The sequence below is a fragment of the Lepisosteus oculatus genome, chromosome 28 (genome assembly GCF_040954835.1).
Source record: "Lepisosteus oculatus isolate fLepOcu1 chromosome 28, fLepOcu1.hap2, whole genome shotgun sequence".
Lineage (NCBI taxonomy): Eukaryota > Metazoa > Chordata > Actinopteri > Semionotiformes > Lepisosteidae > Lepisosteus > Lepisosteus oculatus.
In genome coordinates, this window is record NC_090723.1 from 10,197,559 (window position 1) to 10,215,949 (window position 18,391).

General features: G+C 52.2%; 1 protein-coding gene across 2 annotated transcripts in view; it reads right to left on the reverse strand.

Moving 5' to 3' along the window:
- The window catches only part of LOC102696006 (MLLT6, PHD finger containing), a 29,281-nt gene extending 11,565 nt beyond the window's left edge, over positions 1 to 17,716 (reverse strand). The window contains exons 1-9 of one of the 2 annotated variants that reach the window (XM_069185569.1): positions 17,382 to 17,716; positions 15,559 to 15,638; positions 14,058 to 14,112; positions 12,831 to 12,940; positions 12,107 to 12,210; positions 11,688 to 11,781; positions 11,473 to 11,586; positions 6,389 to 6,469; positions 251 to 416 (exon numbers count right to left, since the gene is read on the reverse strand). In XM_069185569.1, the coding sequence (XP_069041670.1) occupies positions 251 to 416; positions 6,389 to 6,469; positions 11,473 to 11,586; positions 11,688 to 11,781; positions 12,107 to 12,210; positions 12,831 to 12,940; positions 14,058 to 14,112; positions 15,559 to 15,638; positions 17,382 to 17,490 (913 nt within the window). In that variant the 5' untranslated portion in view covers positions 17,491 to 17,716. Of the gene's footprint in view, positions 1 to 250; positions 417 to 6,373; positions 6,470 to 11,472; positions 11,587 to 11,687; positions 11,782 to 12,106; positions 12,211 to 12,830; positions 12,941 to 14,057; positions 14,113 to 15,558; positions 15,639 to 17,381 lie in introns of both variants that reach the window. The other variant, XM_069185568.1, reaches the window with a different exon arrangement.
- Positions 17,717 to 18,391: the final 675 nt, after the last annotated feature.

Consider the following 18,391-nt stretch of genomic DNA (forward strand, 5'->3'; position numbering starts at 1 on the left):
CTGAAAATGCAGGAGACTTTCTGGGGGGGTAGGAGGAGGAGGGCTCGGCTGGGGTCGGCAGTTGGAGGGGCGCAGCAGGGGGTTGGAGGGGGTCAGAGGGGCTCTGTGAGGCTCAGAGGAGCTCGGCGGGGGTCGGCGGGGCTGCATACTGGTGGTGGTGGAGGGGATCCCCATTACCTGTAAAGCGCTTTGAGTGGAGTGTCCAGAAAAGCGCTATATAAGTGTAAGCAATTGTTATTATTATTATTACCTGTGTTGAATGGGCTGGAGGAGCAGGAGGAGGAGCAGCTCTTGCCTGCACTCCCCTGCTTCTTCCCTCGATGCCCCATGCCGTGACCCAGGAGCTTCTTGCCCTTGACCTCTGACCTGCTGACCTCACTGCCCTCCTTGCTGCTCCCATGGTGGCTGGAGGAGACCTGTGAAGACACAGAAAGGTCAAGGGACACAAAGCTTTTGCGGATAAGTCCCGCAGACACTCAATTATATTGATCAAACTTTTAAAAAAGAAAAACAGCTGCCTACTGTGACAAAAAAAATGCTTTTCGTTACTATTACTTTGTTTTAACTTAAAGGAAATCACACGGTGTTACATACATTATTCAGAAGTTTGGGTCTCTATCACCTTCCTCCCCCAACCCTCTGAAGTCAACTGAAAAAAACTTGAGACTTCTAAGTATAAACCGCAAGATAAACCACATGAGATTAGACAAAATTATTCATTAACTTACTAAGTGTGATAAATACTGCTTGTTTACATGCAATGATTTATCAGTGGTCTATTTTAAGATCACTTCTCCTGATAGTGGATGCTAGAGAAAAAGAATCAAGTAAAGCAGGAAAAATGTGTTGAAAACAGCATGTTTTCATGCAATAAACATGAATCTGCTTCTGTACAGCTTGGAGAAGGGAGAGCGCATCTTTCAGAGCAGATCCTGGCAAGGAACTCCACAGTCAGATATCAGCAGGATATGGGGCACGTGTCACCTGACCTCTGGCCTCTGACCTCTTTCACTTCAGCCCCTCCCCCAGCGCACTTTGGCCTGTGCTGGGAGAGAGCGCAGGGCTGTGGGAGCACAGCGCCGCTCAGGTAGGAAACATCAGGCAGCTCTGCACATCTGGACATGCAGGAGAGGTAATAGGCTCCAGATGTGCACAGCTGTGCCTACTCTTTCACATCTCCCCCTTGGCCAGGGGGCAGGAGGGCAGATAGGGGCACGAGAGTGGGCTGATTTACTGCAGCTGAGGGGGCTGAAGGAGCAGGGGTGTCTGTAGATAGATCAGGAATGATGTAAAATCAGGAATTCCTATTTATTTTAAACTCTTTCAGGGGCAGGGTGGCTGTGTGCTGACAGTGTTACTTGACGTTCTACATGTTCCTGACAGGCAGGAGCAACATCGAAACAGAACTTGCCATGACATCACTTAAATCAATTTGCATGGGAGCTGAAAAAACACAGCAGAGTGGCTGTGGCTGCAATGGTGTAGGAGGGGCTGCACTAGCAGCAGGGACAGAATGCTGACTCCTGGTTCACAGGAACCACACGCTACACCAGCACCAGGCTCTTCAACACTCAGCAACCAGGAAAGTCATGTGGGTCGTACTCTTCTGCCTCAGCATCTGCTTATGCAAAAGTATTCAAAACCTGGTATGAAGCCTGTGGTGCAGCTCCTGGCCAAACACAAGAGCCCATAGTGTGCAAACTGAAATGGCTCAAACCTGTTCGCTGGCAGCAGCGGTGCACGATTGGCAGCAGTTGTGCTGGTAGCATAGGTGATGCTGCTGGAGCAGCGGCAGTTAAACTCTGCAGCATTTCAGTGAAATCCTGTCTTACAATAGGTGCCGCCTGTGATGCCCGTGTAACGGTTCTTGGGGTTTCTGCCCTTGCCACTCCTGCCCTGCCAGTTCACCCCTCACTGGCTGGGCATGAACCCGGGTCTCCGGCGTCACACGACAGGGAACTTGCCAGGTGAGCTGAAGGAGACCTTCCTCAGCCCGGGCAGCTGAGACCCCCGTTATACGCAGGGGTGTGTTACACCTGCAGTGCCAAGCACTGAGATAGCAGCACACTGGTCATATGTGAAATATATTGCCAAAACATCTTTCTTGCTAACTGCTGCTGAAAAGCTGGTCAACACATTTGTCTTTTCCCATATTGACTACACACCTGAAGAAGGCTCCACGGCCAAAACGTTGTGTTTTCTTTCTTCTCTTTTCAGCATGGAATAAACCTATTACTTGTTCCTTTGCAGACTACGCATGCTGACGCAGCTGCCCACCTGAACTACTGTAACGCTCTACTCGCTGGGGTTTCTAAATCCACATTGAACAAACTCCAGTATGTCCAGAATTCGACAGCCAGAATCCTGACCAGGTCTAGTGCAAGTGATCACATTCATTACTTCTATCCTGGAGTCCCTGCACTGGCTTCCTCTCAGGTTTCGTGTTGACTTCAAAATCCTCATGCTCACCTATAAGGCTCTGTATGGCTCGGCACCTCAGTACCTGTCTGAGTTACTATCATCCCCATCGCGCACCCTCTGTGCCTCTAATACTGATCTCCTGTTTGTCCCCCTAGCCTCTCTCCACTCTATGAGTGACAGGGTCTTCTCCTGCTGCGCCCCAGACCATAGCAGCTTTATGTCAGCAGCTCTGTCACCCTGCATCTCACGGCTGGCAGCCCACTGGAGCTCAGCAGGTGTGAGCCTCACCAGTACCTGCATGGGAGATTCCTGGGTAAGCTGAGTTTGCTGCTAGAAGAGGTCTTAGTGGGGCCAGTAGGGGGCACTCGACCTGCCGTCTGTGTGGGTCCTAATGCCCCAGTATAGTGAGGGGAACACTATACCGTAAAAAGGGGCCATCCTTCGGGTGAGTCCTGTGAGACTCTGTGTGGTCATTAAAAATCACAGGGTGTTTCTCAAAAAGAGAAGGGGTATTACCCCAGTGTCCTGGCTAAATTTCCCCTTGGCCTTTACCCATCATGGCCTCCTAATAATCCCCCTCTATGAACTGGCCTCATCACTCTGTTCTCCTCCCCACTGAGAGCTGGTGTGTGGGGAGCGTAGTGCACTTTAGCTGCCGTTGCATCGTACAGGTAATAGTAGTAGTGACAACTTTAGAAACTCCCTCCCAAAGGATATCAGAGAGTCTCCTTTCCGGAGCTGTTTCAAATCTGCACTCAAAACCTTTTTTAGATGGGCTTTTACTAAAAGGTCCTCTGTGCCCCTGTGCTCCTACTATATTCCGTTTTTGGTGTACTGTAAAACACTCTGAGGTGCTATACAAAATAGTTTATTATTATGATAGTGGTGTCACACAGAGAGGAGACACAGGGCCTCCTCCCTCCTCCCCTCAGCCACCACACACAGCAGCAGCTGGAGATAAAGACCAATCCAGACACCCCGGGCCGGCGGGCTGGCCAATAAAAACCTGTAACCCGTAACCTGGGAAACAAGCAAAAGCTGCTGGAGGATCAGGGCTGGGGGGGGGGGGCAGCTGTTTTCACATGACTTTGTGTTTCCCTGGGAGACGGTGGGTGGAATGAGGGAGGGGCTTGTTGCTGCTGCCGTGGCGACCCCCAGGGCCTATTGTCCCAGAGTACCGAGGCCACCCTCTGCTGCCCTCTCTCCCTCTTGCTCTGATGGGCACTGCAGACCCCCCCTGGCGCCGCCTGCCCCTGCCCCCATTCTCGCAGGGAGCACAGCAACAGATGTGAGCAGCTGCCGGGGCCTCCTGTCCTATTATGTTCCAGGACTGATCAAGAATGGGCAGCTGCTTCGGTGTCGTTTCTGAACAGCACCCCTGCCAGCCCCATTCATGGCTCTGCTGGAGAAGCCTTGAATCCAGAAGGCTGCTGCGCGGACGATTAAACTATCACGAGCCCGGCTCATGGGGGCCGAAAGTCTGCCCTGTCGGAGGAGACCTCCTCCCCTCCTGGTCTCCTCAGGGATCCCAGACCGCAGTGCTGGCCAGCGGCCAGAGCCCTTTGGTCAGTCAGCAGCCCAGCTGTAGCAGGTCGGCACTGAGGCGAGGACCAGCCAGCTGCTGGGGTAACGAGGAGGTGCCGTCTACCTCAGCACAGCAAAGATAAACCAAAACACCTCCACACCCCAGCGTTTCCTTAATAAACAGCTGCGGCGCTGTGCAGTGCCGACGATCAGCAGGGCTGTGGTTTACATGCGCAGATGTGTACCTGTCTGTTATCTCTCCTCGGAGTGAAAAGGGGAACAAAGCACACCCCCAGCGATATTCATGCACGCCCACACACTGTCTTGCACAATCACTGCTACACACATGCACACACACAAAACATCTCTCTCATGCAAGAGAGATGGGACTCCCACTGTGCGGCTGCTCGAGCTCCTCTCCAGGATAAATTAACTGCTCAATCCTGTAATGTGCCAGAGCACCTCAGCTACCTCTTACAAAGAAGCAGAGGTACCACTGGAAATAAGCACAGTGTAAGAAATCCACCTATCTATCCGTTTCATTCTACTCATCCTGGGGAGGATCAGAGCAGTTCAAGAAATAATATTTATCTCCAGAATTTGCAAATCACCTATAACAAACCTGCCAGTAACAAAATATTTCTGCAGGAGAGGGCAAAACTAACTTCTGCAAGAGAACACACACTTCAGAAGCTTACATTTCTCAATGTCTACCAAGAAAACACTGACTGGTGTGTAAAGTGATTCCTTTCATCAGAAAGATTCTTATTCCTGTCACAAATCTGGAAGCACCAGATGTTAGTCCTTCACAAGCACCAGAACCCAGGGAGAACATGTAAACTGCACACAGGGGGTGGCCTCACTCTGTAACTCAAGACCAAAGAACCAAGATGAAGCAGAGACACACCACCATTATTCCTGTGTAGAATTAAAATATTTAAAATATAACTGCTCTTCAGCCCATCAGTATAAACTTGAGCTCGAGTTCAGCTCCCTGTAACATCTAAAATGGACCAATGGGAGTCTGACCAGACACACACACAGACACACACACATGTGCACGCACACACAGGATCCTCGTGTACACACACGTAGACTCATGCGCACGACTGCTGCCCCCCAGTGTCTCCCTCTCCTGCTCCTGACACAACATCTGGAGCCGGACCAGCAGGGTCACATTCCAGAGCTGCCCCCCTCGTGGGGCTGCCGCCACATGTGCTGCGAGTTACCCTCCGAGAGGCCGGGCTTTGTCGGGGACTGACCCCTAGACAGGACTCCAATTTTCCGTGCCTTAATAATTCAATTAATGCTTTTATTTGTGCTGCATTTGCAAGTACATGGCTGATTGCTTTTGGATGCACTGCCCTGGCATAATGGGAAACAGCAGGATCCAACCAAACCCCCTGTATTGTCCCCCTGTCTGAACCGGGAAAGGTAGCTGCATAGGAGGGGGTGGGAGCGAGACGGGCAGATCTCTTCAAAGAAGCGGGAAGCAACTTCCTACAGAGGCTCTGAACACAAAACAAACAGGACAACATCAACAACAACACCACTTCTGTACTGATCGCCAATAACAGCTCAGGTCTGAAAGAGACTGTCCTACACCAGGTAGAGCAGAGATGATCTGGGTGCCCGAGTTTAAATACAGCAGAACTGGAGCTCCAGACAATTTCTAATACACTTTGCCATAGTTCAAATCACATGCCTTACGCAACTGGCTTACAGCCTTTTGTTATTCCCCATAACAAAAGGAACCTGTGGCTTGAGCTGGAAATGCTTAAAACCCTGGTGTGCATCCCATGCGTGAGCAAGGTCAGTCCTTCCACACACACACTAGCAGTTTAGGAGACTACGGCAGAGCCCAGGACCCCACCGAGGAAGATCTCGTCAGGACAGCGTCCGCGATCTCGCTGCGGTATGCCCTCATACATCCCCAGTGTGCCGCCAAATTGTGCAAACTTCACATACAAGAATAATGAAAAATACATGTATTCAATATTGTATATCAATTCATTATTTTTGAGGAGTAACCAAAGTGTTGTGCTGTGCTGCTTGTTGGGGACACACCTGACACTGCACACAGGGGGGAGTTCGAACTTAAAAATCAAAAGTAGAGAACTGACTTTCACTGTCATCACCACGATAAGACGATTGTGCTTTTCAAGGCAAAACTCAGATTAAAATCTGAAATAAATTCAGTTAAAAATATAAATAACAGGCTTGGGCAAGTGATGTGTGTGCTGTGGAATGGAAACGTTGAGAAAGACGGGTATAAACGAAAGCAGATCTGATCTTGCAAACACCTTGCCTGTGTAGAGGCCACAATTATATCTGTGAACCATGTGCATTTCCGCAAAGAGAATCAAGAGCTAATTAAATAAAAGCAGGCAGAAGCAAGCCTGTAGTGTTCCACAGCAGGCCAACGCACCTTCTCCACACTGACCGGGACAGACGAGCTCAGGCTGGACAGGCCATCGGATGACTTCTTGTGTCTCTCCTTCTGCCGCACCTTGTCCTTGTGGCTCTAGGAAGACAGGACAGGGCTGATCAAGATGCCTGCCTGCAGCACATTAAGTACAATGAACATGACTGGGGAGCACATTCAGTATCAGGGCTGGGTAGGACACCTGGAGCCCATTCAGTACAGTGATCAGAGTGGGTAGGACACCTGGAGCCCATTCAGTACAGTCATCAGAGTGGGTAGGACACCTGGAGCCCATTCAGTACAGTGATCAGAGTGGGTAGGACACCTGGAGCCCATTCAGTACAGTGATCAGAGTGGGTAGGACATCTGGAGCCCATTCAGTACAGTGATCAGAGTGGGTAGGACACCTGGAGCCCATTCAGTACAGTGATCAGAGTGGGTAGGACACCTGGAGCCCATTCAGTACAGTGATCAGAGTGGGTAGGACACCTGGAGCCCATTCAGTAAATTCACTACAAAGATTATATTCTCAGGCCACCACACTGTTCAGAATACCAACAGGACAAGTCTCAAAGCACAAAGTTCAAAGCCTATATTTATTGATCATCTGTTAAGAAAAACACTGCAAAAATAGATGCAATCCTAGCCAGAGCAAGTGTGGCTATCGATATTTGAGAAAATGAGTTGGGTTCTCTCCAGACATCCTTCTGGATTCAGAACAGCTCTAGCGCTTCAGTCCTTGCAACATGGCTGAAAACAAGTTGTCTGAGAGACAAGCAGGGTCATCAGTGATGCTTTTGGGTCCTGCTGACCCAGTGACACTACTAGACTTTGTTTTAACCAGGAAAAAAGAACTGTTAACCATCCTACAGGGATGATTAAATTCATACACTGAAACGTTAGAAACTGCAGCAAAAAAACAAGTAGGGAAGTTAGCGTGCTGGGGACCATTTTAGCAATGCTACCAGTGTGTTGTGTTGAATTGGGAGAGGAAGAAGAAGACAGTCTGTCTCTCCCTTCCTTCCTCCTTCTCTCCGACAGCCTCTCACTCTCACAGACACTGCAGCTCAGGGCATGAAAAACCATCAGTCTTCTCCTCAGAGGACAGAGGGTCTCCTATCTGGCCTCCTCTCTCACACCGTAGAACCAGCAGTAATCCACCAGCCACTCATGGAGAGACACCGGGAGGGAGAGAGACTGTTACATGAACAAACAGGGAGGGAGAATGGGAGAGAGGGAGAGCAGCCGTGATTAGTGAAGAATGGGGCCTGTGAGCAGGCAGGGAAGAACAGAGGACTCCAGCAGGGCTTGGGAGTGTCTGCTTACCTCTCGCTCAGCAACCAGCCCCCCTCTCCATCCTGCACACACAGGACAGCTAATCCCAACACTGACACACTCACGCACGCACGCACGCACACTCACTCACACAGACATGCACACACGCACGCACGCACACTCACTCACACAGACATGCACACACGCACGCACACTCACACACCCACACAGGCATGCACACACGCACACACACACAGGCACGCACGCACAGAGGCATGCACAGAGGCACACTCACACACACACGCACGCACAATTGCCCATGCATACGCACACATGTGGAGAAAAGGAGGCTAGGGCCAAGAGATGTTTTGTTTTATCCCGCAGTGCACTGTCTCTTTAAAAGACAAAACCCACTAAATTCTAGAGCGCAGAACAATTCGCGCACACACCCTCCTCCTCCCCCGTTCCCTGTTCTACAATCCAGCACAGGGGTTGGGCAGCAGAGTTACTGTGGGGGGAGAGGGAACAGGAGGCTGGAGCTGGAACACAAAGCAGCACCTGAATGGGCAGAAACCAAGCTGCCAGGCCAGCTCTTTTCTCAGGGCCTCTTCAGTGACGCAGTTCCCTCGTACTGAACGGAAACTCACTTGCAGTCGTGCATTAAAACACGGTCTCGCGCCCCCTCCCCCCTGCTAGATCTGAGATCACACACAAAAATAAAGAGGACAAAAAAAAGAAAAGATGCCAAGAATGGCTTCCTTTTCCCCAGCCACCACCACCCATCTCCACTAACGAACAGCACCAAGAAGCCAAAGTGCAGAGCAGCAGCCTCAGGTCAGAGCACACGGGTAAGTTCAGCACTGCACACAGTCTCGGCAGGTCTCCAAAGGGCAAGTTTGGCAATCAACGCTCTCCAGTTGCTCGTCGCTGCAGCCGGAGAGATCCATCTGCCTGGAAAGGCATTTCCTGTGCGCTCCAGATAGAACGACTCGCGTGAAACTGGCAGACAGCTCACTTTTGCTAGCAAGGGACAGACTAATTGGATGCTTCTTGCCTTCAGTCCCCATCCTGACCTGCCTCCACAGATCTCAGAACAAACACAGGCTGAGGCCGAGAGCAGCTGTACCGCTCAGGCCCCTGAGAGCGGGGGGCTGTGGGCTAATCCCTGGCTCGGCTCTCATCTCCGAGCACATGGCTTTGATGCTGGTGGCACTGCAATCCAATATAAAGCATCTAAGAATTGAAAATGCCACCGAATGATTGGGCGCCACAGAGATAATCCTGCTTTCTGGCTGAACTCCTCATGCTGAAACCAGCTGCTTGGCAAGGTGCAGAGGTGACCAGCCGTGCAGAAAGCACGAGGGACAAACAGCGCCACCTCCAGGACAGGGCAGTCAGGTGCCACTTCAGCTCTTGCAAGTTGCAGGCCCCCATAGAGGGCTGCACTGATGGGGCAGGAAGCAAATACAGTATATACACTATGTCACTACTTTACTATTAGACCATTACTCTGCTTATCACTCACTTTATATCTATTTACCTTAAACAAGGTAAAAAGCTAAAACTATCCAGCACGTGTCCACAAGAGATCTGTGGTTTGTAAAACCTGGAAGGGCTCTGTACCCTCGGTGATTCTCTCCTGGGACGGTTTGTGTGGGGAGAGGGCGTGGGTGTGTAAAAAATAGAGGCACAATGACAAGACTCTCTGCTCTCCTTCCCACTGATAACTGATGTGTGGGCAGCGTTCTGGCGCACTATGGCTGCCGTCGCATCATCCAGGTGGGGCTGCACACTGGTGCTGGTGGAGAGGATCCCCATTACCTGTAAAGCGCTTTGAGTGGAGTGTCCAGAAAGCAATTATTATTAGTAGTATAATTATTATCAAGAGCAGTGCCAGAATAACTCACGCATCACTGCAATTCACACTGCTTTGAGAGTCAGCAGGGTTAAGGCTCAGAGAGGAAATGGGTGTAGTAACACCAGCGTGCTCTCAAAATCCAATCTTTAAACAGCCTGCCACACACGCAGCTCCTGATGACACCAGGCCTCAAGGGTGATTATGAGCCTTTAAAGAGCCAGGATCACTGAGAAAAGCTCCAGCCAGCAGGATTCGCACACTGGAGAGGACAGGTCCCACACTGCTGCAGCTGGCACTGCTGTGCTTATTGCACAGTGCTGCTACATGTTTTGCACACAACGCTCTACAAAATGGACCAGGAAGGGCTGGGAGCAAGAGGAGGCCACTGGGACTTCATGCTGGTTTGGCTGCTGGCTATTTGCCTAGAGGGGATCTTATCCAGCTGCGTCTTGAACGAATCCAGGGTATTAGCATCCAACCACATGGCTGGGCAGCCTGTTCCACACTCCCACAACCCTCTGTGTAAAGAAGTACCTCCCGTTCTGAGTTCTAAATGCGGTCCATTTGGTTTACATTCTCGGCAGTGCTCTGTGTTCTAGAGCATGAAGATCTGCTTCCTTCAGCCTGTCAGAGTAGGATATTCCTTTAAACCCAGGAATTATCTCCTTGCTCTTTTCCATTTCCACAGCAGCAATACCTTGTCATAAAGTTTGGAGCACAACTGTACACAATATGGTAAGCAAGGCCTTTACATTGTAAACTTTTAACAATATATATTACATTTCTTTTTGTTTCTTCTAATAAAATGATTTTTTAGAATTCAATGCTAATTGTGAATGAGGGCTACCTTAGTTTAAGCTAAGCTTAAACCAATACACCCAGATTCAGCAGACATGGCTACAGTATGTACTCCCACTGTGCAGCAACAGCTACACTCGGTCTGTTTCACAGTTTAACTTCAGTTTCTTTTCTGCCGTGAGATCCACAAACTCAATCTTTCCAGCCCAGAGTTACAGGATGACTGCTGAAAGGGACTTTCTGAGGCTCAGCAGAACCAGACTTTTACAGGAACACATTCATCTGCTCCACAGGCGCACAGCTCCGAACCAAGAGTGTGAAATAAAAAAAAAAAATCCCGAAGTAAAACAACACCAGAGATAAAAAAGCTACTCCCTTCCGGTGTTTGCTCTGCTATAAGGGCGTTCAGAGGCCTGAACGGAGCCTGTGAGTCACAGAGCCCTGCTGCTCCTCAGGCACAGTCTCTTTCAAGTCCAGACACACAGCGTGGCTGCAGCTTCACCCTGCGCGGTTACCCCCACACCCTGCCCGCACCCCTGACACCCCACTCCTCCCAGTTCCCACTGGTGTAACAGTGTGGGAGGAGTGGGAGAAGCCACAGCGAGCGCCAGTAAAATGTCGACGCCCCTACTGTCGGACAGAAGAACCAGCGTGAGGTGAGCGAGAACCAAAAATAAGAGGAAAAAAGTAAAAAAAAACAACAACACAAAAAGCCCCAAAAAAGAAAAATGCATCATGTTTACTCTATTCACAGGGCCCAGCCTGGAAGAGCAGGGATGCAAGGGGCCAAAACAAATCCCGACTTGTGAAAACGGTCAGCCTGCGCCGGTAGAGATACATGATGGCACAGGCAAAAAATAAAAGATAAATAAAAAGAAAAACGACAGCCTCAGGCTCGGGTACAATCCCCTCTGGGACTGCAGGTGGAAGTTCCTCTCTTTCCGGGGGAGCCCTGCTCGTCCCTGGGGGGAGGGGCTCCGTGTGTTTTCAAAGAGCCCTCACAGCTGTGGCTGCTAAGGTAACGCGCCGCCCTTCATCCAGGGCTCCGCCTCCACACTGAACGCGCCCCCGCGTAGTGCCCGCGTAGTGGGCACTGCACCCCTGATACCCCACTCCTCCCAGACACAGGACCCAGTTCCCTTGGGGGCGGGGGGGGCAGACGCACTCTCACCTTCCTCTGCCGGTAGTGGTGCGAGCCGTGCTTGTCCTGCGAGGGCGAGGTGGAGCTGCTGCGGGTGTGACAGAAGGAGCCGCCCGTGCTGCCCCCTGCTGGCCTGGTCTTCTTCTGCACGCCAGAGCGAGAGGCAACAGTGTGAGCACAGCGGAGCGCCGCAGTCCGCACCAGTACAGCACGAGGGCAGCGCAGGTCGGCGGGGACAAACTCACCATCTTGCTGTAGTGGTATTTGCAATATCCACAGTACTTGACATTGTCAGCCTCCGGCCCCTCCTCCTCACACAGCAGCCCGGCCATCTGGGCGCTGAAACAGACAGGCAGTGAGCGGAGGGGGCAGAGTGACAGGTACAATTTTGACACTCTGGGTGCCTGGCACAGCCACCCACATGCCAAGCCACTGCACACTGAGATTAGCAAGCACACATTAACCCTTCCCTCTCCAGCTGCCCACTCCTCTATTGTCAGACACCCGTCTCGTGCCAGGTGGCAGGCCCACCCTGCTCCCTCTTGCGCCAGGCGGCGTCCCACCCCGCTCCCTCTTGCGCCAGGCGGCGTCCCACCCCGCTCCCTCACCAGGTGGCGTCCCACCCCGCTCCCTCACCAGGTGGCGTCCCACCCCGCTCCCTCACCAGGTGACGTGGAACGCCTGCCGACAGCCCTGCCTGTTACAGGTCATGCAGGCCCCCGAGGCAGCCTTGCTCTCGCGCCCGTGGTCCTCACAGATGTAGCAGGTCTGCAGGAGAGAGAGAGAGATGCCCGCTGAACCAAGCAGGAACTGAGCGCACAGAGAAGCCCAGCTCTGCACCAGCGCATTACTGGAGAGGCCGTCTTGCCGCCTGCTGCCGGAAATAGACACTCCCTGGCAGCCATGAGGAAGAAACACAGATCCCGCTCCTGTGCCAGGGAACACTGATCTGTCTAAACTGGAGCATGCTCAGTCTTGCCAGCCCAATACTGCCTCTTGAACTGAACAGAGAGGAAACAGCAGACAGGGAGCCACCACAGAGATGTCTTACATCTGGTTTTCATGTTGGTTCTGGAGCTCAATGTATTCAACATTTCTAATCATCCATTTATTTCCAGCTTAGAGGGTCACAGTGAGCCCAACCTGGCGGGCACTGGGCACAAGCAGGGTATACGCTAGACAAGATGCCAATCCAGTGCATGAAACACACACATAATCGGGACAGTTCAGAAACAACACTTAGCCTGGACAGCATGTCTTTAAACTGTGAGAGAAGACCCATCTACTGCCCTGTGATGGACAATACTTGTGCTAATGAACTGAAAAGGGAGGTGTGGCTGAGAGACACCCCACACAGCAGGGGGGGGGGTGTTTGTGCATCGGGGTACCTTGTTGTATCTCTCGTGGGGGACGAACTGCAGCACTATGGGCTCCATGGTCAGCACGTTCGCAAACTGCACCTCTGGGATGTACAGGGCACACACCACGTGCGCCCACCCTGCAGGGACACAGACACCCGGATGAAAAACTCGTGGCAAACAACTGGGCCAACCGACGAGACAACACACTTTTTCCTCCTCCTACGCCTCCTCTTCATCAGCAGTTTCAGAACACAGTCAGCTTCCCTTCCCAAAATACAAACCAGTAGTTCTAAGTGATTCTGAATGCTAATCAGTGTAAATTACAAGATAATTAGCAATGAAAGTGGTTAAATCAGAGCTCTTCCCCTGCAGACAGGCCTCACTCTCTTAGCACCAGGCTGTGCTCTGGAATATCCCCCATCTCCACCTCCACAGTGAGGCTTGCTGATCTTTTCCATGTATCAGTAATTTCTCGGCTTAAAAGAAACCCTCCTCTTGTAAGAACTAGATATGAAAGTTCCACTTTGATTCACATGTGCCAGTAATTTATTGAAATACTATATTTAACACAAACAATCTGTGCCTCTTTGAGAGGTGCTATTAGCACAGAGAGAGCTATTAATCATCATTTGTGCTTTTCAACTACCCCTCTTGGAAGTGGAAAGTTAATACTGGATAATACAGGTAACTATCTGTACTTCAGAGAGAAAAATATTTCACTTGGCCAGTGCCCCTGCCCTGAACAGGACCTGCACAGCTGGAGAGCTGGTGCTCACTGAAGTGCCTGTGGAGCAGCCAATTAGAGACATTTAGAGAACGACTGGAAGGAAAGACAGTAACAGAGAATAAAAAAACTCCACTGGACCCTCAGTACAGGTGAAGAGATATTTCACTGCACAGCTCCGCCGGGGAGACAGCGCTGCTGGTGTCATGTGACAGGGGGTTACAGCATCTGTTGCTAGGTGACATTCATCATTGTATTAAAAAAAAAACTGCTGCAGAGTTTTATGAACTTGAAAACATACCATAAACAGCAGCCATGTACACCTCAATGCTCCAGGGCCACAGTGTCTTCAGGTTTATATAATTAATTGAACCAATTTAACACTTGGAGCAATAAAATACACACTTCTGAAGGGAGGAACTCAGAGGTCAGAGTGACATGGTGAGTCCTCTGTCCCCTGCCAGGATCAGAGCCCAAGGGGAGAGGAGAAAGGGGCTACAGCCCCTCTCAGGAGACCCCAGCCACCTCACCTCCATTGTCTGTCCTCTTCAGGGCACCATCTTTGTGAGGGCAGAGCTCGCATCGCTGAAACAGCAAAAGAACAAACAGACAGTGACTTCCCTCTCGCTAATAACACTGCTGGGCACCTCATGGGGAAACGCGTCAGACTGTGCAAACTCCTGCTTCATCCATTCTACATTTTATCAGCTACGGCTCTCATTCATAAGTCAACACTGGGTCCTGGTTATATCAGACTTCCTTCCTGAACTTAAGTACATTTTCAGTGCAGAAGAACGTACAGTACTTTGGCACCATCAAGCTTCATTGGGAAATCCATGAATCCAGTGCGGATCATAGCACAGGAGGAAAGAAAGTAAGGAGGTGTATGCAGGCTGTGTTGCCATCTCACCGCTGTGAACCTGCCTCACTGTTATGTTTCTGAGAAGCTCTCCAGTCTCCTCCTGTACCCGGCAGCCCTGCTGACTCAGTAATGCATGACAACCCCAGCTAAAAACAGCACAGAAAGATCTCATTGTCATGACCACATGCTTCTCCTTCTAACTTTTGAGAAAGGCCAGCCCTGCACTACAGCTTCAGGAGCCTGTCTGTGGAAGGCAGCTGGAGATTCTCACTGACACTCAGCTCACAGGGGTAACAAGTCCTGGTACCCCTTCATACACTGGGGGTCGCTGTTGCCCTCTGGGTACTTTGCTCAAGACTACAGGGGGGATTTGAACCCACAACCCCCAGTCAGGAGTTCAGAGCCAAACCAGTGGTTCACACAGCTCTCTGGAGAAACAGCCATGCACAATGGAGACAGAGAAACAGTTACAAACTAAGAGCAAAATCTCTCGGCTTGGGGCAGAGTGTCTCTCAAGCCTTGCCGAGCAGCACAGGCACATGGGAGGGCGACAAACGCAGCTACACGTAGCTCTGAGCTAATCTCAGCGGCCACAACATCCTCTCCACTCAGCCGAGCCCTACTTCGAGCTCTTCCTGTTCTTCACAGCAGACACACATCAGAGAGACAGGAAAGTGCTGAGAAAGAGAGAGCAGCCCCCCTCTGTGTGAGTCACACGCAGTCAGGGAGACAGGCTGCCCCCCTCGCTGTGCTGCCACTGCCCTACCTGCTCACACACAGAAGAGCTCCCCACACACGCAAATACCCTCAACACAGAGAGAGGACAGCAAGCACAAACACAGATGACAGAGCCATGAACTGCACAGACAGACTATATACTGAAGGCCCTGCTACCTACAGTCTGTATATGCTGGCAGCAGTACAATACAGACAGCAGATACACAGAGATAAAGGTGTGCTTGGGCTTTTACTTTTACTGCAACACTTTCAGCTCCTCTGACTGAACAAGAAGCCCAGCAATAAGAACACAGACTGAACTGTTTTTCTCCTTGTGTAAAGATTTGAGTGCTTCACAGGAGCAGACTGTCCTTCTGCTCCCCCAGCTGCTGTGACTCACAAGGACTACGACTCCGAACACGGGCGGCGATAACGCCAGCGGCCGGACTCACCACTCGGGCGGCTCTCTCCTGGGACTCACACTTGCGGCAGAACCAGGGTCCAGTGGGCACCTGGACGATCCCATAGCAGGCTGCAAGACAGGGAGACAGGGTCACACATGCACAGGCCCTCATACTCGCACACAGGGACACAGTCGCTGCCGGCGCTCTGCGAGACTCTCTGCTGCCCGCCTGGCGCAGACTGGCACAGGGCAGGCGTCGGGGGGGAGCAGAGTGCAGCCGGGGAACATACCAGCCCCACGCCTCGGCCACGGGGAGCACACCGCGGGGCTGGCCTCCCTCCCGGATTCCCGGATCTCAAGCACTCCGACAGCAGGTGCGCCCGGTAACAATTCGAACTGCTGAGCAAAGCAGCTTCCACACCTGCTGCTGCTACAACAAGCCTCTGTTATGACAAGTGCTGCTGCCTGTGCCCCGCGCCAGTGCGCCCAGCTGCGGCCCCTTTGTCTCCACTGGTACCAGGGCCCAGGTGAGGGCTGCTGGGGGGCAGCTGCTCCACACACAGCACGCTCCAGCCCTGCTGAGAGCATCGCCACGACAGCAGCGCCCTGCGGACCCCCAGGCTGTGCGCAGTACTGTGGCAGCTTCTCCTGCCAAGACCACACTGGGCAAACGCACAGGACAGGCCTCTGCATCAGGGCACCAGTGCAACATCACAGCTGCCATCGTGGGTCCTGTCTGTCTTTCACTCCTGAAGTGGAGGTTGCCTGAGGTCCGTGTGCCACAGGGAGACCATGAGCAGATGGGAAGTAAAACCCGGTGCGATTTTCCTGGCCACACACTGAGGCCCTGTACAGCTGCTGCAGGCACTGGAACAGGATCCACAGAGCAGTGCGATCCACTCCGGGTTTTAGGAGCTGCTGGCAGATGTACACGAGGGAGCTTCAGGGATAGTACTTAAGAGTAAATACACGGGGGAAAGTGTACAGCCTTAAAATGGCTATCTCACACACATCTGCTGCTCGGCTTCACCCCGGAGTTCGGGAGAGGGATCACACTGCACTGTTGAGGGAGTCTTCCCATGGGAAAGTTTAAAGCTACAGGAGTGAGATTCTCCCTGACGCCCCGGGGGGGGGGGGGGTGTCCGTTTCTAAAGGGAATCTGCGTCACTACCCCCCCCCCCGAGACACCTTGCCCCAGCTAATGCCCCGCGCCTGTCCTGAAGGGCGGAACTAGCTGTCAGCAAACAAACCGTTTACCCGAGGTGACCCTGCCGTAAGCTGTCGCACAGCAGCGCTTACCCGCGGCCTCCGAGGCCCGGCTGGGCAGCGGACGGGCCTGCTGAGAGCCGACAGTGCCGGGACACGGGTCCAGGAGAGAACACGCACGACGCGCTCGCAGCGGCACGTAAACAGTCCGGCAGGAACAATGATTGTTTCCGCGCTGCGCGGTAGCGGCAGGACAGCCGGCGCGCCCCCCCGGTAGCTCACGGGCAACAGTTCGTCTTTACAAGGGCGCTGCGGTGTGCAGGGGGCGGCGAGCCTTCGCGGATCGCCATGATCCCGCTCAGCTGACGACCACAACAAACAACGGCCGGCAAGGCAGAGACCCGCTCCAGCCCGTACACAGGCACAGACGCGCCGGCTCTGCGGCCACCGCCATCAAACACGCACGCAGAAGACAACACAGCGGCGCTGAGCTGACCCCGGCGGCACTCGTCTCTAGCCGAGCACTACGGCAGTGTTCCAACATCAACATCACTGTGAGCGCAGGCGAGCAGGACAGCGGCCGCGCACACCGTCGGTAATTAAAGCACAGCTGGCGTAAACACAACACACACACAACACCTCAGACACGGTATCTTGATTCATTACCCTGATGCACGGCCACAGTGCACCCGTGCCCGTCGCAGTACACCAGCGGGTTTTCTGCCCAGCCCCTCTCGTCTGAGCACACACAGCAGCCTCCCACCATCTCCCGCATACTGTTCCCATACGGTTCCGTCCGGACGGGTCTCTACAGCTCAGCTGCGCCGGGGAGCCTGGAATCCCCTGAAGCACTCAGCGCTGCCAGCATTGTGGGCTCCTCAGTGGCCCGGCGGTCCGGTCCTGGCGGCGCAGGGCAGTGAGACAGAACGATGTTGTCTTTCTCGCAGCGCGCGCAGACTCCGTCGGTGCAGGAATCCGCGCGCGCGCGCGCGCTGGCGCACGGCTCGGCGGGCACGCGCCGCGAGCCAGGCGCCCCGAGTTTCACCCGCGGGCGAGAGTGCAGCGTGCTCGCCTATCAAAATAACAGGTTTGTGTTGAGCTCAAGAGAGAAGTTTTAAAAAGGGCAAATTGGAAACTCCCTTCACCGAACAAATGATCAGATTCAAAGAGATTTACTGGCATAGAAATCAGTTACCAGAACAGCAACATTTAGCAAAACATCCCAGACTATAACATTATTATTATTAAATCAGTTGGATGCTATCGGTGGTGGAGGGGATCCCCATTACCTGTAAAGCGCTTTGAGTGGGGTGTCCAGGAAAGTGCCATATAAGTGTAAGCAATTATTATTATTATTATTATTATTAAATACTTATTATAAATTATAATAAATATTATTAAATAATCATATATAATTATTAAACAATAATTGCTGAGCTGCAGCTCTAGTGTGATTCCTCCCCCAGCAGCCTGCAGGACAGCTGTTCTGTTTCTGCCAGCTCTGGGGTTCTGTATAGATAAGCTATACTAAACATTTTGCTTCAAGCATTACACTAAATAATTTTACTGGTGCCTTTTAACCACATTGAGTTGCCGGGGGTATTACTACAAACACACTGAAAGCCGGTCGCACACACGAGGGGAACTTGAACAGCCAGAGACGGGCCGCCTTCGAC